Here is a 25302-nt window from a genome sequence, read left to right as displayed (position 1 = left end):
CCAGGTATACCAGTTGCCCCACCCCAACGTAGAGAAAATTTATGTTGACGTACAGATAGAGGGGGCCCCATGCCGCATGGAGCTTGACACGGGTTCAACTCTATCCATAATCTCGGCAAGGACCTTAAGGCAAGGACCTTAAGGAAACTGTGTCCTACTGGGGGTCCCAAACTCAGGCCGGCCCCATTCACCCTCCGGGACTTCCAGAAATGTAAGGTCCCCACAATGGGGGTGGGGACCTTCAGGGTGCAATACCGAGGGCAGACGCGGCAACTGGAATTGCTGGTGGTCAAGGGCCCCTACATTAGCTTACTGGGATTGGCATGGTTTGGACCACTGGGGCTAGCCGTCACCGGGGTGAACCACACTAGCTTACAAGTGGACGTGGACACCATATGCAAGGAATTTCCGGGGGGTTTCGATGGGCAATTGGGACAGTATACGGGCCCCCCCCATTGCTCTACAGCTTGACCCCGCAGTACGACCGGTCAGGCTCAAGGCCCGCCGGGTCCCGTTCGCCCTGAAACCCTGTATAGACGAGGAATTGGACCGGCTTGTGGAGCAAGGAGTGCTGGAGCCGGTGCCTAATGCCCCCTGGGAAACCCCAATCATCACACCCGTCAAGCCTAATGGTTCGGTCCGCATCTGTGCAGACTACAAATGTACCATAAACAAGGCCCTCACGGCCCATGCATACCCAGTGCCAGTGGTCAGCCATGTTCTTGCCACCCTGGCTGGGTCAAAAATTTTTGGCAAGCTGGACTTGGCCCAAGCATATCAACAGCTGCCAGTAGATGAGGCCACAGCAGAGGCATAGACGATTGTGACGCACAGAGGAGCATTCAGGGTAAAGCGGCTGCAATTCGGTGTCAGTGTGGCACCAGGCATATTCCAGAATCTAATGGACTCTCTACTTAAAGGGATTCCTGGCGTCACCCCCTTCTTCGATGATGTGTTGATTGCCGGGCCCACACCAGAGGCGGGTCTCAAGGTGAAGCGGGAAAAATGTCTACTAGGAGCGGGAAGGTTTCCAGACGGAGGGTCTCAAGGTGAAGCGGGAAAAATGTCTACTAGGAGTGCCTCAGGTGGACTTTCTGGGATTTATGGTGGACGCAGAAGGGGTCCACCCGACTGGGGACAAGGTACGGGCCATTTGTGATGCCCCAGCGCCCAAGAACAAGACTAAACTTCAGGCCTTCTTGGGACTATTGAACTTTTACCATTCCTTCCTTCCCCACAAGGCGGCGGTAGCGGAGCCCCTACACAGACTCCTGGACAAGCGGGCCCCTTGGGTGTGGGGCCAGCGCCAGGAGGCCGCATTCCAGGCAGTCAAGGACTTGCTTGTCTCAAACTCGGTCTTGGCACACTTCGACGAGAGGCTACCGGTGGTGCTAGCATGCGATGCCTCGCCCTATGGAATTGGCGCTGTCCTGGGACACCAACTCCCGGATGGAAGAGAGGTACCAGTGGCATACTTTTCCCAGACACTCAACGCAACCGAGCGGAACTACTCACAAATCGACAAGGAGGGTCTGGCAATCGTGAAGGGAGTAAAAAAATTCCATGATTTCTTGTATGGGCGGCCCTTCACCGTGGTGACTGACCACAAGCCGTTGCTTGGCTTGTTTGCCCCTGAAAAGCAGACCCCCCAAGTGCTGTCTCCTCGCGTCCTCAGGTGGTCAATTTTCCTTGCCAGCTACCAGTATGCACTGATTCACCGTCCGGGGAAGGCGATGGGCCATGCGGACGCCCTCAGCAGGCTACCACTACCGGAAACAGGCCCCGACCCAGCACCTGCACAAGAGGTTATGAGCCTGGAGCTGCTTCCCGACCGCCCCATTCAGGCACAAGAAGTTGCACACCATTCCAAGAAAGATAGGGTCATCTCCCGGGTCCTGGACTGTGTGTGGAGGGGATGGCCCAGCAGCAGCCCCGGGCCAGAATTTGCCGGCTACACAACCCGCAAACATGAACTGTCGGCCCACAAGGGGTGCCTGTTATGGGGAAGCAGGGTCGTTGTTCCCCAGCCCCTCCGCAAAAGGGTCCTCACAGCCCTACACGAGACACACCCAGGGGTAGTAAGAATGAAGGCCCTTGCCAGGAGTTATGTGTGGTGGCCGGGGATCGACGGAGAGATAGAGGCCTGGGTCAAACACTGCCAGGCCTGCCAAGAATCCCGCCCAGATCCCCCAAGGGCCCCAGTCCAGTCCTGGGAGTCCGCCCGAGCACCATGGTCACGCCTGCATGTGGACTTCGCTGGCCCCTTTCAGGGGAAAACATTCTTCATAGTGGTGGACTCCTACACCAAATGGCTGGAAGTCGCACTGGTACCGTCCACTTCTACGTCCGCAGCCATCCGGGTACTACGCAGGCTGTTTGCAACCCACGGGCTCCCTGACACTCTTGTCTCAGACAACAGGACTGCATTTACGTCAGGAGAATTCCAAACCTTCACAGCGCAGAACGCCATCCGCCACATCCGTTCGGCGCCATTCCACCCTGCCACCAATGGCCAAGCAGAACGCATGGTGCGGACCACCAAGGACACCCTTCGCCACATGACGCAAGGGGATTGGGAGTACCGCCTTGCCACATTCCTTCTAGCACAGCACAGCACCCCCAGCTCAATGACTGGCCGGAGCCCCGCTGAACTACTAATGGGTTGGCGCCTTGCAATCAGATTGGACCGCCTTCACCCCGATAGAGCTCAGGATGAGGCAGTGGTGGGGGAAGGCAAGAACCCCCGGACCTTCGAGGCTCAGGACCCAGTGTACGCAAAGAATTTTGGGGCAGGCCCAGCATGGGTACCCGCCACAGTCACCAGGGTCACTGGCCCCGTGTCGTATGAGGTGCTAACGGATGGGGGGCAATGCTGGCGCCACCACTGCGACCAGATATGGCAACGATTCCCAGGAGAAAACCAGGAAGAGGAAAGGGCAGAGGAGTCCCAAGGGAACAGAGGGGCAGTGAGGCCCATAGAGCACGAGGGGCCAGCAGGAGAGGCAGAATCAGTAAATACAGAGAGGACCTGCGAGGCCGAAAGGACACCGGAACCAGAACCACGACTGAGCGAGCCGGTTGCGCCAGACCAAACAGCCCCATCACAGCCAGCATCCTTGGAATACGAGCCAGAACCTGAACCTCGGACCAGGGAACACCCCAGGCCGCAACGCACACGTAGGCCGCCGGCGTACCTCGAGGACTATGAATGCGACCTCCCGGGCAGGACTGGAACTTAGAGGGGAGGGGTGTTATGTACTGAGTTGAATAGGATCCAAACTGCAGCAGTCTGATTGGTCCTAGAACAATAGGATCCAAAAGGCAGCAATCTGATTGGTCCTAGAACAATAGGATTCAGAATGCAGCAGTCTGATTAGTCCTAGAACAATGCAGCAGTATGATTGGTTGGCAGGAACTACCCAATCATGCTCCAGATAGAAGTGAATCCACAACCTGATTGGCTTACAGTAGAATACCGGAATTAGCCAATCATGTGCAGCCCATTGTGTAAATAATGTATATAAAGCAGCACCTTAAAGACCAACTGAGTTAGTTATAGGTATGAGCTTTCGTGTGCATGCACACTTCTTCAGATACACTGAAACAGAAGTCACCGGACCTTTCTATATAGTGAGAAGGTGGGGAGGGGTATTACTCAGAAGGGTGGTGGGAATGGGTGATTGGCAGATAGCTGCGATGAGCCTGTTGACGACTCTTAACGACTGCAATAGGTCTAACAGGAAAAAGCAAGGGGTGAGAAGGTGAAAAATGGCTTTGTAATGTATAATGAGATAAGAATCCAATGAGATAAGAATCCAAAGGAATTTCTGAAATTCCTTTGTAATAGAACAGCTACTTTGAGAAATACTTTGAGAAATACTGTTCTATTACAAAGGAATTTCAGAAATAGACTGGAAAGAGAAGCTGCTGAATTGCAACTTATCACCAAACTTAAAACTATGGAGAGACCTGGTTTGAACAAAGACATTGGATTCTTATCTCATTATACATGACAAAGCCATTTTTCACCTTCTCACCCCTTGCTTTTTCCTGTTAGACCTATTGCAGTCGTTAAGAGTCGTCAACAGGCTCATCGCAGCTATCTGCCAATCACCCATTCCCACCACCCTTCTGAGTAATACCCCTCCCCACCTTCTCACTATATAGAAAGGTCCGGTGACTTCTGTTTCAGTGTATCTGAAGAAGTGTGCATGCACACGAAAGCTCATACCTATAACTAACTCAGTTGGTCTTTAAGGTGCTACTGGAAGGAATTTTTTTATTTTGTTTTGACCATGGCAGACCAACACGGCTACCTATCTGTAACTGTATATAAAGCAGATACGGTACTTTGAGGGGACTTTCATTCATTCCTCCTCACCACTATGAGCTGAATAAAGAGCATGAAATCACTTTGCGACCCTGAGTATATTTCACCCCACTTACGCGCAGGTTACATTCTAGGCCCCTGCCTGCATAAGTGAAATCGCATAAAGTGGGCAGCACCCCACTTTAATAGGGAGAAGGGCATGGGAGCCAATTCCTTGGGGCCAAGGTTCCTTCACCCCCCTAAAATATTTGAGGAGCCCCCCCCCCCAGTTAATGGGCATTGCCATTCAAATAGTGTCCGTGTGTTCCGTCTTGTGATCGATTATACAGGGCGGTGCTTACCTGCCCCCCCAATGTATTTTATTCAAGTTGGCACCCTTGAGGAAGGGTGTGAGAAAGGAGGGGGGGAGTGACTCTGGAGTAGGCAGGCTTTGAAGTTGGTGCGGGCCCTTTTCCTTGTCCTGCTTGGCCGCAGGCAGGGAGCACTGGCTGGACAGGGTGCTGGCTGGCGGGGGGTCTTGGCAGCTGATTTTGCATCCCCCTCCCCTGCACCCCTGGCAGGGGCCCACCTCGCCACCCCCTAGCTACGGCCCTGTTACCAGCAGTATTTGGATCACTGTGGCAAGGCTCTCCATGTCCAGGGATAGCAATAGCTAGCAAATCAGCTGGAGATAGTAAAAGGCACTGCTTGTGGAGGCCACTTGAGCCTCCAAAGACATCTGTAGGAGCACCTCCAGGTTATGCACCTGTCCTTTCAAAGGCAGTGCAACCCTGTCCAGAACAGCTAGCCTCCCCAATTCTTTGACTTGAAACTACCTATCCATGTTGCGTAGTTCCTGGGATTATACCCACAGTAGGATCAGGGTTGACAGAGATGGGAAAAGGTATCAACATTGCATATTTCATTCCTCCTCCAAAACATTTGACTCTATAACCACCCTCTGCTTAACACGCCCAGCACTTGTGGGCGGTTTCAAGTAAAAGATCAAAAATGGAAGCTTACAAAGTTTATTTAGGTAATAGGACTCCACACTAAAACAGAATGGGACCTTTTGTTCAACAGAAATGAATACCAACAGTTGTAGTGATCACATAACCTTAACAAGCTTGATTAAACCAGCAAACATTTTTCAGACTTAGGGTACTTACAGATGACCAGGTTATCATTCATTTTGATTTGTTTGCACAAAATTTCTTGAGGTTATACACTATTAGTTGATACTGATTTGTGTGGAAATTCTAGTACATCACATCAAGCAATTGTAACCCTACATTTCCCAGTATCTTCCCAACACTTTCCTTGCTACAAGAAGCGTCATTTAGAGGGAGGAGGGTTTGTTGCATAAGAGTGCCAAAAACACTTTAATTTCGCAACCCGAATTTGCTACTTGCAACCGAATTCCCCCTGCAAAATAGCAAGTCAGGAAGTAGAATACCTTACATGCAACCATGCCAACAGATTTTTGCATTTTTCTACCAATATTACAATAGTACAATGCATGATATGCACTGTACTTCTTGCTTGAATTTTTCTTTGCACAGAAATGATAGACTCTCATTAAAGAGCCTGCTGGATGAGGCCAATGGCCCATTTAGTCCAGCACCCTGTTCTCACAGAGGCCAACCAGATACCTGCAAGAAGCACGCAAGCAGGATCCAAGCATAAGAGCCCTCACTCCTTCTGCGGTTTCCAGCAATAGGTATTCAAAATACCGTATTTTTTGCTCTATAAGACTCACTTTTCCCCTCCTAAAAAGTAAGGGGAAATGTGTGTGCGTCTTATGGAGAGAATGCAGGCTGCGCAGCTATCCCAGAAGCCAGAACATCAAGAGGGATTGCTGCTTTCACTGCGCAGCAATCCCTCTTGCTGTTCTAGCTTCTGAGATACAGAATATTTTTTTCCTTGTTTTCCTCCTCCAAAAACTAGGTGCGTCTTATGGTCTGGTGCGTCTTGTAGAGCGAAAAATACGGTAATACTGCTTCTGACCATACAGACAGAGCACAAGTCTATTCTACATTTGTTCAATCCTCTTTTAAAGGCTTCCAAGTTGGTGGCTATCACTGCCGTTTATGGGAGTGGGTTCCAGAGCTTAACTATGCGTGAGGTACTTCAATAAGCATCGTTGAATGTTTCTAGTGTTATGAGGGAGAAAATATTTTCTCAATCCACTTTCTCCATGCCACGCCTAGTCTTATAAAATCCTATCATGTCACACTACTTACTTGCCTTCTCTCTAAACGAAAAAGTCCAAAATGCTTTCCTCATAGGAAAGCTGCTGCAGCTCCTTGATCATTCTGATTGCCTTTTCTGAACCTTCTCCAACTCTCATCCTGCGCATCATCAGCTTTTTCTGTTCTTCTAAACAAGATTCAAATAGGTGTGAAATTATATCACTGCACCTGTGTACTTGGGCTGCTTTCAGACAGGTACTTATTGATGGGTGTTCATCGTGCAGTTTTCCCCCCACAATGTCATTGGCATCAAAATGCTAGACTGTATATTCTCCCTCCTTTAACCTGCATTTACCCGGGGGGGGGGGCTCCTTATTTAAAAAAAAAACCAAAACTGTTAACAACAACCCAATTGTGATTTCTGAACAACCTACTTACAACATTAAGTCCCCGCCCAGAAGCCCTCTGTAAGATTTAGTTCTGCTTTGGGTGAACGGACAAAAAAAGGGAGGTGCCGCCAAACACAGAATCTTTCTTCCAGCTTTATAATACATAGCACAATTTGCCCAGGGTCCTCACATCGTTACACTGTGTGCTTCCTGGCCCACACCAGCCAATCCTGTGAAGCACGGAAAGGCACAGCTCAGTGACATGAAAATACAGGACAAGTTGTACCAGATGGCACAGAGGGGAAAACTCACAACACTGCCATTTTCATATTGATCCAAGGTGCATGCAAGGGTGTGGATGCAACTGCACATACACAGCATTGGTTAAGTGAAATGCAAAACCCAGGAAAAAGGGTGTGAGGACAAGGACTGTGAGTGACAGCAGAGATGGAGAACCTGGGGTCTCCAAGACCAACCATATGGTATGGTGGCATGTGGAATCCAATAACATTTGGAGGGGTACCAACCCTGGATCTCTGGGAGTCCCAGGAACTGCCATTCTCTTAGCCGGAATGAGTGCAACTAATCTTCCTCCTCTTCCTCCTCCTCCCATTAAATTCTTTGCCACTCTATCACCCATGAGCATGGAAGGGATTATTCTTATTTTTATATTGCACATCTCTAATTAAACTTGTTGAGAAACTTCTGAAAATAAATTAAAGTTCGGTGAAGTGCAAGCCAAGTGATTCTGTCTTCCTGGCAAAGCTACACACAAGAGAGTAACAGCGTAAGTGTGAAGCAATATTACTTGTAGGCTTCATTACTTGTGCACCTGCATGCTTAATCAATTTTAATCCATGCTGTAGTTAAAAAAGGTGTGACAACAAGGCACCTAATCAAACAACAGATCACTCCTCAAATTATTTCCTTTGCCTTTCAAGAAATAATCTGCATGCTAGCCTTAGGAAGTGGCATATGCATCTTTTAATGTGCATGATTTTTATTGCCTAGTGCTTGATATTCTGGAAAGACAGCTTATCTTACACAACACAACCGTTGCAGGAGATAATGCATGCACCAGACGTCTAAGATGCACAAAGGGACTCTTCTACCTTTTAACAGTCAGCAGTCATTAAACAATGCTGTCTCACACCCTGAGGATGTTGTCTGATGCCCCGAGCAATCTTTCATGCACACCACTGCACAGTAGGTTTCCTAAAGCCAAAACCAGCTCAAGATTTATTTTACCACAGACCTTGTTCAAAGTAAATAAAGTGGATCAATTTGAGATTCGCACTTCAAAGACAACAGCAGCAGTAGGCAGATGCTCAGTGGCAGCCAATCTTGGCATGTGGGAACAGGGAAACACACAGCATAATGAGACGAGGAGGATGCAAGGCAAGTTTGGCTACCATCAGCCTTCGCCAACCCAGATGTTGTTGGACTCCCAAGTCCTTTCAGCTCCAGCCATTATAGCCAATGGTCAGGAATGATGGGAGATGTAGTCCAAAGCATCTCAGGCTCACTATGTCGGGGAAGGCTGAATTACATATTGCTGGAGGTTGGGGGAACTCTGTACATGTTTTTCTGTAACATTTAGTAATACCTTGAAAAACTGAGGGAAAGAGGTGTGAAAGAGGCAGAAGACGGATGGTTAGAGGTTGTAGGACACTTAGTAGCCAGAAAAAAGGAGGGGATGGTGAAATAGGACCCTGGGAGAGGAGGGAGAGTAGACTGGCAAATGAGTTAGAGAGGCAGGAGACCCCTGGATCTGCTGAGGGGGCTCCATGAAGGAGACGGAGTATGTTAGCACTAGGAACCTAGCAAAGCAGATAGAAACAACCACCAAATGGTTAGGCCTTGAACTGTAGCAGCCTAGTACCAAAAAGTGTGAAAATTGTAGGAGACTCTCATGTAAATGAATATGAAGCCTGCAATAAAATTCCCCACAAGAAAGCAACTACTGAACTAAAATGAACTGCATTTGTTGATAAAGCACTGGAAGATGTTGACTTGAAGAAGTTAGCACTTCATGGCACTTTCTGCACATTCCTGGTTCTTCTTCAAAGGGAGATTTCCCACGAAACAGTGGACTTGCTTTTTTCATCCTTTGGGATCTAGAAAAATGAATAAATAGTAAACGGAACAATCAGTCTTGAAGAGTCTTTGCTAAGGCTTGTTGCTAAATCAGTTTGGATTTCTCTGAAACTGATTCAACTGATTCTGTCCTTCCTCTCAAACCTGAAGGCAACGAGAGGAAGGAGGCACAAAAGATTTAGGGTGCCTTTAAGGACAGACAGACAGACAGACCAGAAGAGGCTACGTCCTGATTTTAATTTAAGAGTAACCTATTCCTCATCCTGACAGTCACAAGAGAAAGAAGAATTAGGCACCAGATACATTAAAAATCTTTACCATCTCCGTAAATTGGTCATCACAGGCCATTCGCACTCGTTCAGGAGTCAAGGGGCTGTTCAACACAAAGTCTGATGGCAATCCTCTTTCCTTCCTGGCAGCAGCCACTGCGTCCCATATTGCAAAAAAAACAGAGCTCCCCAAGAAAAGTGCTGCTTCACCAAGGCCCTGCCAAAAGCAGAGACAAAAGCAGTGAAATCATGTTGAGGCATCAGCAAATATTTCACATCAAGAACCTTTCAGGGAGCATCTCTGTCCGCACATGAAATGAGTTTTGTTTTCTCATTGTGTGGAAACAAGACCCAGCATCTGACACACTCTTAAGAGCTTGGTGGCATCAGCCTTTGTGGACTCACTTGGGCCAGCAGGCAGACCTTACATGAGCCAGCACCTTCATGTGGCTGATGTGAGAAGCCACAGGAACCTACTGCATAACACCTCCCTGTGGCTCCAAGCTTAAGGGGGGCCTTCACGATGGGGCCACTAGCGGGCTTTCCGATTCAGTATGTGATGAGTGGATGTTCCAGTCTCATTCTCTGTCCTTCCGCTTATTTCCCACTAAGCTCCAAGGGTGGTAGGTGGCCCTGCCTTACTGGGAAGGAGGAGGAGTAGTGATGGTAGCAGAAGTAGCAGCACTCCTCAAATCAGGACTGGGTGGCTTATCAATGTCCAAGTGTCACAACTGCAACGGTGTCCACCTGTTGCTCATCGGTGGAGAAGGAGACAGCTGTATATCTAACAAGGGTCCTGTGGCAGCCTTTCTGAGAATGCTGACTGCAAACTCTGGGTTATTTTAGAAAGGTTTTTCACCTATTCTGAGTGGTTGCTTTAAAAATATATGTGAAAGCATGAGCTTATATCCACATGTGTGCACATGCAGCTTTTTAAAGTCTAATCAAAATGAAAACAAACAATGTGAGGCCGCACCTCTCTGCCAGCAACGCACTGCTGCCATTCAGGAACATATTTTTCTTGTGTCCTAGTCGGTTCACAAAGATTGCTCACCATATTCTAAAATGGTGGCAGCCGCAACTGCAGCTTATCACGGATGCTGAAGAGCTGAGGGCAGTGGGAAGAGCAAACTGCCCATGCAGCTGGCTGATGTTACAGGCTAGGAATCTGTGACTGTTATTATTCTGCCCCTCTCATCTGAGCTTGGGTTGCCACTATATAGCTCCCCCTCGACTGTGTTTATCCTAAGATGCAACATCTGTCCAGTTCCCTGGAACGACGTGTTTCATTTTACATGCCACAGTTTTTACATCCAAAAGGCCAAAGGTGAAAAGCCCTTTTGAGCGTCAGCCCAGTGAGATCAAGATGTGGATGGACACAATTTGTTGTTGTTGTTGTTTAGTCGTTTAGTCGTGTCCGACTCTTCGTGACCCCATGGACCAGAGCACGCCAGGCACTCCTGTCTTCCACTGCCTCCCGCAGTTTGGTCAGACTCCTGTTTGTAGCTTCGAGAACACTGTCCAACCATCTCATCCTCTATCGTCCCCTTCTCCTTGTGCCCTCCATCTTTCCCAACATCAGGGTCTTTTCCAGGGAGTCTTCTCTTCTCATGAGGTGGCCAAAGTATTGGAGTCTCAGCTTCACGATCTGTCCTTCCAGTGAGCACTCAGGGCTGATTTCCTTAAGAATGGATACGTTTGATCTTCTTGCAGTCCATGGGACTCTCAAGAGTCTCCTCCAGCACCATAATTCAAAAGCATCAATTCTTCGGCGATCAGCCTTCTTGATGGTCCAGCTCTCACTTCCATACATCACTACTGGGAAAACCATGGCTTTAACTATACAGACCTTTGTTGGTAAGGTGATGTGACACAATTGGTGTCACCTAATATTAGTGCTTTTCAAGGGGCTCGTCAACTTGGGAAGGGAGCCCATCTAGGAGAAGGAAAACACTGATCCTAGACCTCAAGATGCCATGTGGGATATCTTTGGAAGAAGAAAAGGCTAAGGAGTAAACCCTGCACAAATCCAGAGTGGAGCCCCTAAAACAGTTGGATGTACAGTATGCCTCTTTCCGGCAACTCCTGCAGTCAAGCTGGTGCAAAACGTATTGCTCTACTTTCCTGAGGAAAGTAGTGAGGCTGTCATCTGTCATCTGGGCAGCCCAGGACCTCCATACATACTGCCCAGGCCTGTGCTACAGGGAGGTCACTTTGGTGCTGCTAACCCAGTGGTTTGAATTCACCCCTGGAGGTGCACTCCATTGTCTCTCAAAACAGATGGATGCCAATCAACAAGCAGAGGTGCTTAGCACAGCCAGCAGAGCTACAGATAATAACACTCAAGTGTGTGGTCTGCAAGGGATAATTTAGACCTTATAGTCACAATCCGTCAAGCTGTGTAACTGGCCTAATCCCCCATTAGGCTTTTTGGCCTTGTTTTGCTAGAGGTTTGATATAACTTGTGTTCTGTTTGGCTGCAAGTAGATAACTGTGCTCTGACTGTTTTCGGCTAGTTGGCACAGTTTTTCTAGCTACCACTGCCTCGATGGGTAGTTAAGAGAGAAGGCTAGGGCACTGTAAAAATTGCATTCCTTATTTCCGATTGTTTGATAGCCTGTTCTGCTATCATGCCTCCAAAAAGGGCTTTGTTGTTGTTGTTGTTTAGTCGTGTCCGACTCTTTGTGACCCCATGGACCAGAGCACGCCAGGCACTTCTGTCTTCCACTGCCTCCCGCAGTTTGGTCAAACTCATGCTGGTAGCTTCAAGAACACTATCCAAGCATCTCATCCTTTGTCGTCCCCTTTTCCTTGTGCCCTCCATCTTTCCCAACATCAGGGTCTTTTCCAGGGAGTCTTCTCTTCTCATGAGGTGCCCAGAGTATTGGAGCCTCAGCTTCAGGATCTGTCCTTCCTGAAGTGAGCACTCAGGGCTGATTTCCTTCAGAATGGATAGGTTTGATCTTTTTGCAGTCCATGGGACTCTCAAGAGTCTTCTCCAGCACCATAATTCAAAAGCATCAATTCTTCGGCGAAGAAGAAGGGCTTGAAATGCCTCAAAACTGATTGCTCTTCTCCCGATAGGGGGACATGCTACAGTGAAACAATTGCCTAGCAAGGGTTCCCACTGGAGTATATCATGTATTTTTCTTTTGGCTCTGCTGCCTTGTGGTCTGCAATCAATATTCCAATGGGAAGTTGAGGACTTCAGTCTTAGGGGAGACAACTTGCTCAATAACATGTCACAAAACTGAATGAAACACTCCTGATATTATATCCATGTGGGCATAAACCCAACCGCTGTTAAGCGCATTTAATCACTGTTGATTTCAAGCACACTTATGCCTGAATGGCTGTGGGATGGATTATAGCCGCATGATTAATAATACAGTAACAAGATATTCATAATGAAAACAACTTATTCTCTTGTATCATTTCCATCCCATCCTCCAAGTCTGCAGTTTTTCCTTCAGTAATATGGGTCACTTAGGTTTAGCAGGAGAAAAGGGGAAGAACTTCACCTTGGATTTCAATCTTCTTACCTTGGATGAGTAGATCGCTGTTGGGTTTTGGCTAGATGCCAACAAGGAGACACTGATCTGTTCTGGAATGTCACAAACAGCAGGGATTTTATACTGATCTGGGCCCCGTGTGTAGAGGACCCCCTCTGGGGAATATTTGAGTTCCTCTGTTGTGTAAAGTCCAAAGCCCTGGACAAAGGCACCTTCAATCTGCCAAGAGGAAGTATAGCTTATAGTGAGATTTCCATATACTTTGTTGTGTTAAATTAATACGAGCTGTCGTTACATTGTCTGAAAGTGATGCTAGCTTTAAAATTATAATTATTTATTATTAAAATTGAACAAATGAACCATAAAAGCAAGCATAAAAATCTAACATCTGAAAGACAACTAGACACCTTACCATTAATATTGTAATTAGACTTTCAGAATTCTATGAATAACTCTGGCCTTTCACAAATATTTCAATTCTTTGCTCTCCTTCTCTTAAATTTCACCATCTAACAAAGCTGAAATGGGTGGGGCATTTTTGCAAGATGCTACGTTTTAATTACCCATTTCTATCATAAGAGTTGGAAGGAGGTCCAACCCTGTGCTCAGTAAATTTCTGTATTGTTGGGTTTTGTATCTGTCACTGAACAGGGAGTTGGATCTCCTTCCAAATCTTATGATTCTAATTGAAGTGAATTTAGTACCTCATAGCAAAATGAAGAAATTCTCAGGACTTACCTGACCTATATCCATTGCCGGATTGATGCTGCACCCAATGTCCATCACAATATCTGTTTTGACATTCTGTTAATGAAAAACAGGTTGTAACTTTGCATTACATTCGGGGGACTGAAGCATGAGGAGATGAGCCAAATATTATGGATAGGATATTGAGAATTTGTACCCAGTGTGATATGACCTATTTGTGGCTCATTTTGGGAAATAAGTCCCAATGAATTTAACAATACTTTATTTGTTATAAGTATGCTTAGGGCTGAAGTCCTTATCTTGTAATATTTTCCCCAGTCTAAAACCATATTAAAGTCAATGAGGCTACTTTCATTTTTAGAAATGATGCTACTTTCATTTAATGAAAAAGTAACAGTAGCCAGGAAAGCTGGTGCTTTGTATTGGCTATGGCTAAGAGCTTTGGCTAAGAAACCAACAAATACCAGCTTTTGAATCCTCCCAATATACTGATTGAAAATGTATTGTAACTGTTATGTACTGAGTTGAATAGGATCCAAAATGCAGCAGTCTGATTGGTCCTAGAACAACAGATCCAAAATACAGCAGTCTGATTGGTCCTAGAACAATAGGATTCAGAATGCAGCAGTCTGATTGGTCCTAGAACAATGCAGCAGTATGATTGGTCTGCAGGAGCCACCCAATCCAGCTCCAGATGGAAGTGAATCCACAACCTGATTGGCCTACAGGAGAATTCCGGAATTAGCCAATCATGTGCGGCCCATTTTGTAAATAATGTATATAAAGCAGATACTTTGGGGAAACATATTCCTCCTCACCACTATGAGCTGAATAAAGAGCATGAAATCCACTCTCGACTCTGAGTATATTTCAGTAACTTTTGAATAAATGTTTCTGGTTTTTTTAAATACAATTTTCCTTCAACTATGAATGTACTGCGCAGCCTTTCAGCCTCAAAGCCAGATTCCCATATACCAAAAAGTAATAATACTGAAGGAATCCTGCAAAAATTAGAGATACAATATATGCAAAGTGGACTATACTCATTTATGTGCTACATAAATGCTATGTATTCTTTTTATCTTTCTGTGGCAATAAACACTATACCACTTCTATGGGAAAATTCATGTGCAAATGGAATTCATAAATTGTACAACTTAAATAAAAACCTGTCTGGTTCTGCACAAGACTGCCTGCTTTTGCCCAGTCAGCTTTGGAAGAAAACAGCTGGGGAAAGGGCAAAATGGAGGCTGTTGGCTACTGCAATACAAGTGCCCGGATGAATTCACATTCAAAGTTGCCATGCATGTGCCATAACAGCAGCTCATGGATTACTGAAGTCACATGAGGAAGGAGGAGAGGTTAAAACCGGTCAACACAAGAAACCACTATGTATCCTGCACCCATTTTCAATTACTGTATTTTTTGCTCTATAAGACTCACTTTTTCCCTCTTAAAAAGTAAGGGGAAATGTGTTTGTGTCTTATGGAGCGAATGCAGGCTGCGCAGCTATCCCTGAAGCCAGAACAGGAAGAGGGATCGCTGCTTTTGCTGCGCAGCAATCCCTCTTGCTGTTCTGGCTTCTGAGATTCAGAATATTTTTTTTCTTGTTTTCCTCCTCCAAAAACTAGGTGCGTCTTGTGGTCTGGTGCGTCTTATAGAGCGAAAAATACAGTATCCTGACGCATTTCCAAATAGCTGTGCTTTGTAGAAACCAGCAGGATTTATTGCTGTCCACTGCAAACAACTGTTTAGACTGAATACAATAAAGAAAACACAAGAGCCTTTCACTAGTTACACAGGAACTGGGCTGTGCTTTTTGCACTAGCTGTAAGTGACACCTGACAGTTTACCTTGTGGTCTCCAGTCAGACAGTCTATTTCAACCTCTGCGCAGGCAGCTCCAAAAACAAAATATTCAAATGGGTGGCCTTCCCCTTTCTCCCAGTCCATGTTTGCTTCATAACCTCTGCAAGAAGCAACAAAGGATGTTGGGGAGTAAGGGATGCTTGCAGGCATGGAGACAACAATAAAAGAGACAAGGGGGGAAATAGCAATAAAGAGCCTCACAATCACAATGATGTGCTGGACCCTCAGTTGGTACAATCGGTCATGACAGTGGAGCTATGTGAGATTTGCTCTGATAATGCATCATGTTGTTTAAGAACATAGCAGCAAGCCTGCTGATCAGATCAAATGTTCCTCTAATTCAGCATTCTGTTTCTGGAAGTGCCCAGGCATCATAGAATCATAGAGTTGGAAGAGACCACAAGGGCCATCGAGTCCAACCCCCTGCCAAGCAGGAAACACCATCAGAGCACTCCTGACATATGGTTGTCAAGCCTCTGCTTAAAGACCTCCAAAGAAGGAGACTCCACCACACTCCAGGAACCCCAAAACAGGAGATGTAGGTAAAAGCCCCCAACGTTCTTCTCCCCCAAAGCCAGTCAATATTATAATGGCTAATACCCATTAATAGATCTATGGATTTGGCTTTTCCTCATTTAAAGCTGTATCATCTACTACTCATCGTTGCCACATTAAATTCTCCCTTGATGCAGTCAGAATGCAGCGCTGACCTGAGTTCTCTGATTCGGAAAGACTTTTCCCTTACAGAAACATAAAAAAAACCCCTCCAGACTCACTGACAGCACTTTTAACCAAATGTACAAATTTCTGAATGCGACCAATAATGCCTTCCACTTGATCAGTGGGTTGGATCCAAAGTTACTGTGAGCAGAATGCAGATCATGAGAAAGCCCATGAGGTGGCGTGGGGAGGGGGAGAACAGGTGAGTTTTGCCTGAAAAGGTGCTCTGGAGAGTTGGGAGTGTCTCTGGAACCATTTGGGAAGCAGCACAGGGCAGCCTTCCTCTTTCTCCAACTGGTTTTAAAAAAATGCATCTTTCTCCAGCAGGACGATCTGCTGGATCTTAGTGCCTTTCACTCACAGAAGGATCCTCCGGATCCTCCCTGAAATATTTATCGATTTAGTGCCATCAGTGTGCATGGTTCATTATAGAGTGCAAAACAGTAGGCCACAGTCGTGTATCTTTAACTCTGCTGCTAACATTCTCCTTCAGGACCTTCATGTACAAGACTAGACATGACATGCCCTTTTCTCTGTATGCTTATGTCTAAGCAGTATATGCAACTACTAAAAGCATCAGCTCAAGTCATTCATAATCCCTGCAGTAGCTACCTTGTTATCCAAGTCATTACAATAATTCTCTTTTGACAGTCACTTCTTGAAGTCATGAGTTAATATCTAGTACCTGAAATAACCTATCGCAGACAGATTGATACTCTGCTCAAAAGCTTCTTTGGCCTGTAAAACAAGCAAGCATAGTAAGTTTATTCCTTCAAAAAGCAATCTTGTATAAAAAAAGATACCATGGCCATGCTAAAACCAAGACATTCCTATTAATGTTTCCAGCTGGACGATCAACTCATGAGCAGGATTTGAGCTATGAGTAACAGAAGTAATTAGGCAATAATATTGTGGTTATGATTTAATAGATAGAATATAGGGGGCAGCAGAAGAGGAGAAACAACTCCATGGAAAATGGGGTGGGAAATCAACAAAAAGAAAAGATGAAATTGTGTTTTGATTGTATATGTTAAAAACGTTGAAACTTAATAAAATATAATCGAAAAAATTTGTATTTCCAGTTGACTGAATGATGAAATGGAATGTTGCACATACTCTGAGAAATGTGACGAAGAGGCTTTCACTGAGGAAGTAAGGCTGCTGGTAGGAGCTCAGGTAGCTGAATAAAACAATCCCATCCATCCAGAAAACTAGTGTTTCAGGGAGAAGAAGTTTGGCCTAGCCTTCTTCCTGACATGATAGTTGCAAGCAGTTGTTTTTTCTACGGAGAAGCATCCCAGTACATGAGCTCTCACTAACACCACACACAGGTTTACTAGCTCAGTTAAGAGTCAAACTGTACCTGATTCTTAGTAGCCGTATATTTTCCTCCAGCAAAAGAGAAGCACCGGGTGGTGGCAAAAAGCTGCTTTCTTTATTAGCGGCGTGCGCCATAAAGCTTCTGGAAATGTGTCTACAGTACTTCATTTCATCTCCTCACTGCTCTTAATTTAAATGTTAATTTGTCCATTCAAACCATGGACTACTATCCCCCCTGGAATGTGTCCTTCAGCTGTGGTAACACCCTGTGCTTGCCTAGATGAAGTACGGAGAAATGTGAATGCAGAACGGTGGGAGGGGATGCAGAAATCTGTGACTTTTGTGCGGCTGCAATGTTGTTTCCTTTAGAAAGGTCACATCAATTGCTGTGCACACCACTTCCCACAGAGGAAAGCAGTTCTTGGTGTGAGAAAGATTCCTCTCCTCTGCACTAAGTGCATTAGTGCATTTTCCACTAACAGTGGAAAAGAAAACAAGCCCCTTTATAGAAGTGTGAATAACAAATCTGAATGAAGAAACTTGCCAAAGGCAGGGGCAAAGTCCTCCATAAACACAAATTCTTCATATTCCATTTTCTTTCTTTAATCATGTTGCGGTAAGCTAGGCAAGTTAAAACAAGAGGTTATGCCTTGGCTCTAATGCCATATAACATACAAGTCAAATGTCTGTTGTGGTGCTTCTTATTTAATTGCTGTAAGTCAATCAATCCCTTTGTTACGGTCAATAGCCAGTGGTCAAAATAGAAATGCCCAAATATATAAAATGATCCCCAACAAAACAAAGTAAAGACTGACAATACCAAAATTCCTAGTAATTGTATCATGCTATAGAATACCAGGAATAGAGAGCAAAATTACAAGTTGCTAAAGTTTTATATGTGGCAGCACTATAATTAGCCATGCTGCAAGAAATTGATGCTTTCTGATCTGTAGCGAGTGCAAAAACATAAAATGTGCCCTGGGAATTTCCATATAAAGGGTAATCCATGGAAACCACAGAACTAATCTTACCCACTCTTTCCATGTGCCCTTAGGGTTCTGCCTAATGATGGGCTCAAGATGTTTCTGGAGGGTCTGGCAGGCATCCTGATGGCATTGGGAGGAGCACAAAGAAGAAAAATTTCTATGTAAGACATTTGAAGGGTTCTGTTTTTGCCATGCTGTTGCGTTGTTGCTCACACCACAGGAGTCATTAAACACTAGCCTATGGCATTGCCAAGAGGTTATTTCAACAAAAAATCAAGAGCTTCCACATTCAGTCCTGAGCAGCTTAAATTTTGCAACCCAGAAGAGGAAGGGCATCAGTTAAACCTCATTAAGGCTTCTTCTGTACTACAACCAACTGGGCAAATTCGCACTAACCAGATGTTGCATGCTCTGCGCTGTAGCTCATCAGGTAAGGACCATAGCTCAGTGGTGGAGTATCTGCTTCACATGCAGAACATCCAAGGTTCAATCCCTGGCATTGCCAGGTAGGTCTGATAAAGAGCCTTGCCTGAAAAACTGGAGAACCACTCCCGGTCAGTGTAGACAAAACTAAGTTAAATGGCCCAGATGTCTTACTTGGTATAAGGCAGTTTCTTATGCTGTTCCTGTGATTCGTACATTCCCACCTAGCTGTTTGAAATCCACTGCAGGATAGAGCATGAGACTCTTAACCTCAGGGTCATGGGTTTGATCCCCACAATGGGTGAAAGATTATTGCATTGCAGTGGGTTGGGCTAGATGACCCCCGTGATCCCTTCCAACTTTACAATTCTATGAATCTATGAAACTCCCAGCACTTTCCAGCTCAGCATGTATCTTCTCTGCAAAACACAATGTTGCTCAAGGTATGGGGAATAAGAGAAAGTAGGACTCAGCTCCTGAAGGAGCGTCTCCACCCCCATCGTTCAGCCCGGACACTGAGGTCCAGCTCCGAGGGCCTTCTGCTGGGTCCCTTGCCGCGAGAAGTAAGGTTACAGGGTACCAGGTAGAGGGCCTTCTCGGTGGTGGCGCCTGCCCTGTGGAATGCCCTCCCAGGAGATGTCAAGGCAATAAGCAACTACAGTGGTGCCTCGCAAGACGAAAAGAATCCGTTCCGCGAGTCTCTTCGTCTAGCGGTTTTTTCATCTTGCGAAGCAAGCCCATTGACGGCTTAGCAGATTAGCGCTATTAGCACTATTAGCGGCTTTTAGCGGCTTAGCGGATAAGCGGCTTAGGAAAAGGGGGGGGAGGGAAAAAACCCCGCAGGAACTCGCAAGACATTTTCGTCTTGCGAAGCAAGCCCATAGGAAATTCGTTTTGCGAAGCGCCTCCAAAACAGAAAACTCTTTCGTCTAGCGAGTTTTCTGTGTTGCGAGGCATTCATCTTGCGGGGCACCACTGTATCTTACTTTTAAAAGACTTCTGAAGGCAACCCTGTTTAGCGAAGTTTTTAATGTTTAATGCTGTACTGTGTTTTTAATATTCGGTTGGGAGCCGCCCAGAGTGGCTGGGGAAACCCAGTATAAATAATAAATTATTATTATTATAGTTTATACGTTATTTAAGGTTGCAATCCTAAAACACAATCAGGCACCTGTGTTCAAGAAGTCAGTAGTGCTTTCTTCTCAGCGTTTTTGTGCACTTAGTATGAAAGTCTTTCAAAAAAAATCAATACATTTCATCATCATCTAACAGAAGTAAGCTCCTATGAATATCTTTCAAGAAGCTGGAACCTTGGAATTATGCATTAACTAGAAAATTAATATCTTATTTTACCTTCACTGCCATTCCATTGACATCCGTTCCCATTGATCCAACTGAAGCACATGCATTAGGGACTGTCTGCGTACTTGTTTCACAGAAGTGAATATTTGACATTGGCATCTTTAATTCTCGGCTTGCAACCTAGAATGAGAAAGGAATACGTACAATATTCTGTTTTAACTACAGCAACCTAGACCAGGCTTCCTCACCTTCAGCCCTCCAGATGTTTTTGGCCTACAACTCCCTTGATCCCTAGTTACCAGGACCAGTGGTCAGGTATGATGGGAATTGTAGTCTCGAAACATCTGGAGGACCGAGGTTGAGAAAGCCTGACCTAGACCTTTACACACACACACAAAAGGGTTACACCTCATAGTTCTGCTTGTAAAAGGTCTTTTTGGGTTCAGTGGCATTCACAAAGAGACTCAACAAATGCCATTGACCCAAATTCCCCCACTTTCAGCAGCTGAATACTGTATGGAAGAACTATACTCCCATGGTCATGGAGGGGGTATAGCTGGAGAAATCAGATTAAGGTTTAGCTCCTCCACAATGTCTACTGTATAGACCATACAAAGAAGCCAGAGCCTATTTTATCGTGTACATGTATCAGGAACTGATAACTATTTAATCTGCTTGTGTATAATCACAGCTGTTCTGCATATTAACTAGAGTAACGCTGAAGATAGGTGAAGAGATGTCAGGAGGGGTTGTTGTTGTTTTTTGCTCCTCTTTTAATGCTGCAGACAGTTAAGGGAGTCTTCACCAACTTTCACATCTTGGCACCATCTTCTTTGACTAACCTTATTGCCCCAATGCAGATTAATGTTGAAGCAGAAATAAATTATGGCTAAAAGCATGTGAAAGTAATGCGGACCAGAAACAGCCAGGTTTGTCCATTTTTTCATCAAGCATAACTAGCTCATTGTTCCCAGTTTGGCTTCCCAACTACAAATAAAAGGCAGTATTGCGTGGCCAGGCGGAGACCCCCCCCAACCCCAGGTGACCTCCAGGTAGAATAATGACTCATGACAACGTGTTATGGGATTAAAATTGGCCACAACTTTATTAAACTTTCAGATGCAGGGAGACTTTGGCTTAGGCATTGGGCGTTTATCCCTCCCAGTCCCCAGCCGGGGATCTGGGGAACATCAGGGTTGTCCAAACAGTGTGGGGATTGGGCTGGCTCTGGAGAATGTATGTTTAAGCAGAGAGCCCCCCCCCCCATTTCACTGCAAAGCAGGGGAGAGCACTGACAACCTATCGGCGTACGGCCAGTGACTCCCCCCAAAACAACCCCTTTAATGGGGAACCCTGGGATGGCCGCCACAGGGGGGGCACGGGTCACCGCTTCACGCCCCCCCCCCCAATTTAGAGAAGATAGACTAAAGGATTCCGCCCAAGGCCTGAAACTGCCAAAGTTGTGACGTCTTGCTACGGGGAAGGCAAAACCTGCCAATGCAGGGAAATTCCTTCCTGATCCTTCAACAGCAGCCATCAATGACCGTAGCAGTGCCTGCATACCTGTAAAGAAGATGTTAACCTGCAAAATGAAGGCATAAACTGAGGGAGGGCAGGGGACTGAGGACTCCCAGGTAAGTTCCACCCTCTATTGTGTGTGCAGGGCGGTCCCAACCCTACCAGGTCGACTCCCCTGGCAACACCTCCCCAGCTGGGATTGGTTTACTGTCTGAGGTGGGGTGGGAACCTCCAGGTATCCAGCTTGGGGAGGTGAAGCCAGGCCGAATTGCGCGCAGCCACGCAAAAAGCGCCCCTCGTTTGAAGTGGGGAGCAGTCATTATTAGCCACAGCTAGAGGCAGTAATGCTTCCAGTTCCTGGAAACCACAGGGGGTTGGGTCCTCAATTAAAACTGGGGTTTGTAATTACCCTTATCTTGAGATCAGACCACTGTATTTCATCTGGCATAACTTCACTGAAACTAATAAATAGATGCCAGGAAGTAACATGGATTGCTGCCATCTTTTTAAAGCAGAAAATTAAAGAAGTCAATCAGCAGAAAATCTCATTAAAGCAATTTGTTATTCACACACATAAGCAAGAGATAAGCAATTCCTAGTACCTGGATCATTTTGGTGTGGAGCCCTTGCCCCATTTCTACACCACCGTAAGTCAGAAGCACGGACCCATCGGTATACAAATGAACAAGAGCAGCAGCCTGCATAAAATAAGAACACACAGTTTGGCTCTGCACTCTGCATGAAACGAGCAGAAATGTTTTCACTTGGGCTGTCTTTATCAATCTAAAAGTGAAGAGCTGTATATATTTTAAAGAGACGCTGTGCAGTGAAAGGTTAGGATTGCTGCTACAATCTGCTTCACTAGTGTTAGCCCTATTATTAGGTCAGGGATTGGCAACCTCAGGCCAAGGAGTCAAATGCAAGCCTCCAGGACTTGCCCTGACTCTTCCCAAGCCACACCCACTCTCCAAACATAAGTCCCTAGCCGTCCATGTTTCACACCCTCCACGAGTGCTTCTCCCTTGATGGAATACAGTGGTTCCCCGCAAGACGAACGCCTCGGAAGACGAAAAACTCGCTAGACGAAGGAGTTTTTCGTTTTCTTAGCCGCTTCGCAAGATGCATTTCCCTATGGGCTTGCTTCGCAAAACGAAGCTTGCCCCGCAAGCTCTGGGGATAGCGGGGAAGCGCAGCGCGTCTTCCCCGCTGTCCCCGGACCTCTTTTGAAGCAAGGGGCGATGGGGAGAAGATCGCTTCTCCCCGTTGCCAGCCCCGCAATCTCCTGTCCCCGGACCCCTTTTGAACCAAGGGGCGGCAACGGGGAGAAGCGATCTTCTCCCCTCCGCCCCTTGCTTCAAAAGAGGGGACCCCTTTTGAACCAAGGGGCGGCAACGGGGAGAAGCGATTCTCCCTGCTGTCCCTTCCCTTGCTTTAAAACAGGTCCGGGGACAGACCTGGAGATTGCGGGGCAGGCAACGGGGGGAAGCAATCTTCTCCCCACCGCCCCTTGCTTTAAACAGGTCTGGGGACAGCGGGGAAGGCGCGCACGCCTTCCCCTGTGTCCCCGGAGATTGCGGGGCAGGCAACGGGGAGAAGCAATCTTCTCCCCGCCACCCCTTGCTTCAAACAGGCGCGGCGCTTCCCCTCTGTCCCTGGACGGTCTCCATAGGAACGCATTGATTGATTTTCAATGCATTCCTATGGGAAACCGTGCTTCGCAAGGCACCACTGTATGCGAGGCACCACTGTATGCACTTGAATACTGATAAGAAGAGTTTGGATTTGGATTTGATATCCCGCTTTATCACTACCCTAAGGAGTCTCAAAGCGGCTAACAATCTCCTTTCCCTTCCTCCCCCACAACAAACACTCTGTGAGGTGAGTGGGGCTGAGAGACTACAAAGAAGTGTGACTAGCCCAAGGTCACCCAGCAGCTGCATGTGGAGGAGCAGGGAATCAAACCCGGTTCACCAGATTACGAGTCTGCTCTTAACCACTACACCACGCTGGCTCTTGCTCGTTTGGATGGAAGATAGAAAAGGGTGTGTAGAAACTAGCCAATGGTCCAAAGATGAAATTCACATTTGTTGCTCTGTCAGCTTCTGCCTTTGGTCCTCCTCACCCGTGAAGGTTGACAGAAGGGCTAAAAATTATTTCCCCATCCTTGCATTAGGCAGAGGAAAACAGCCACCCCAGGCAAGCAGATGCTGGGGTGGTAGGGAGAAGTGGTAAAGGAGGACAGAGATACACACAGCCTACCCTGCACCCCTAAACCAGTCTGCTGTCCTCATGTGTGGTGGTGGACATTGCCTGCTCAGAAGTGCTGAAGTGAGCTTCCACTACCAAATTTATGTATGTGGAATTGGAAACGCCCTGTCCTTGTGGACAGCAAAATGTCTCAGGGCAGTCTTGAGCACAGTGTTGCTATTCTGAGGTCCAGCACCAAGGGCCTTCTGGCGGTTCCCTCACTGCGAGAAGCCAAGTTACAGGGAGCCAGGCAGAGGGCCTTCTCGGTAGTGGTGCCCTCCCTGTGGAATGCCCTCCCACCAGATGTCAAAGGGAACAACAACTACCAGACTTTTAGAAGACATCTGAAGGCAGCCCTGTTTAGGGAAGCTTTTAATGTTTGATGTATTACAGTATTTTAATATTTTTTTGGAAGCCACCCAGAGTGGCTGGGGAAGCCCAGCCAGATGGGTGGGGTATAAATAATAAATTATTATTATTATTATTATTATTATTATTATTATTATTATTATGCTGGTGGTACACAGTGCTAGTAAAACTGCCATGTTTGATGGTTCACCAGCAATGCATGGATGATGATGATAGGAAAGTCAAGGTTGCAGTGGGGGAAGAATGGAGCTTAGTGGGAATTCCATGTCTGCTTGGGGGTCAGTCAAGAATACACCACTGAAAGCTGCAAAGGAGACGGCATAAATAAAAACCACTCCCATTTATGGCCCTCCTACAGTCAAAGCGCGGTGATGGATTACAACTGACACTGCTGCCAATCACGGCACACCTATCAGGAGCATGTCTGCCCTTGTAAGGGAACGTAGATCAGATTGCAAGTTGTGTGGCCAGGGGCATGCAAGTGGGAACTTGGGTGAAAGGGAGCACTTTTCAAAAACAAAACAGAAAACAGCCAATAATAATAATAAAATAAAATAAAAACAAGAAAGACAGGTGACCAATGCTTGTCTTCCTGTAAAACTGACCTGACCTAGGGAGCGTAAGCCGAATCCAACAGGGAACGTCATGGGAATAATGGCAATCCCTTTTTTCTTCCAGTAATTTTCCTTATTGAATTTATTCACAGCTTCTTTCCTGGTGTGATACATAGCCTTCTCCATGCATTCATCCCAGCATCTGAGGAGGTTCTCTGGCTTGAGCTCTTGTTTATAAGCTGTCTGTCCGGTTTCTTTGTACATATTTTTTTCTCTAATCTGGAAGACAAGTATCTCAACAAACTGCAATACGGTGCCACATTCATAATGAGCTTTGGGAGTTAAGATGTATTTACCCAAAGCCAAACCTTATATAGATTTTTCTCAGCCTAGAGGGAGAATTGGGCCTATTTATATTTTACACACACATCCACATTTGAACTATTACCAGATCATAAAGTATTATTAATGCTAGCAACAATGCAAGCAAGTAACAATAATATTCAGGACATCTCAAAA

The 25302-nt window shown here is 46.1% G+C and overlaps 1 protein-coding gene across 1 annotated transcript in view; it reads right to left on the bottom strand.

Moving 5' to 3' along the window:
* Positions 1-5323: 5323 nt before the first annotated feature.
* LOC309339008 (aldehyde oxidase-like) overlaps positions 5324-25302 on the bottom strand; it is a 62899-nt gene continuing 42920 nt past the window's right edge. The window contains exons 26-35 of the mRNA XM_081856633.1: positions 24835-25062; positions 22216-22311; positions 20147-20275; positions 18416-18490; positions 16750-16802; positions 15330-15444; positions 13507-13572; positions 12799-12987; positions 9306-9473; positions 5324-9007 (exon numbers count right to left, since the gene is read on the bottom strand). Coding sequence (XP_081712759.1) covers positions 8954-9007; positions 9306-9473; positions 12799-12987; positions 13507-13572; positions 15330-15444; positions 16750-16802; positions 18416-18490; positions 20147-20275; positions 22216-22311; positions 24835-25062 — 1173 coding nt within the window. The 3' untranslated portion in view covers positions 5324-8953. The remainder of the gene's footprint in view (positions 9008-9305; positions 9474-12798; positions 12988-13506; positions 13573-15329; positions 15445-16749; positions 16803-18415; positions 18491-20146; positions 20276-22215; positions 22312-24834; positions 25063-25302) is intronic.

Source organism: Podarcis erhardii (genome assembly GCF_964252035.2).
Source record: "Podarcis erhardii genome assembly, chromosome: 1".
NCBI classification, from domain to species: Eukaryota; Metazoa; Chordata; class Lepidosauria; order Squamata; family Lacertidae; genus Podarcis; species Podarcis erhardii.
This window is presented reverse-complemented; position numbering and strand designations above follow the sequence as displayed.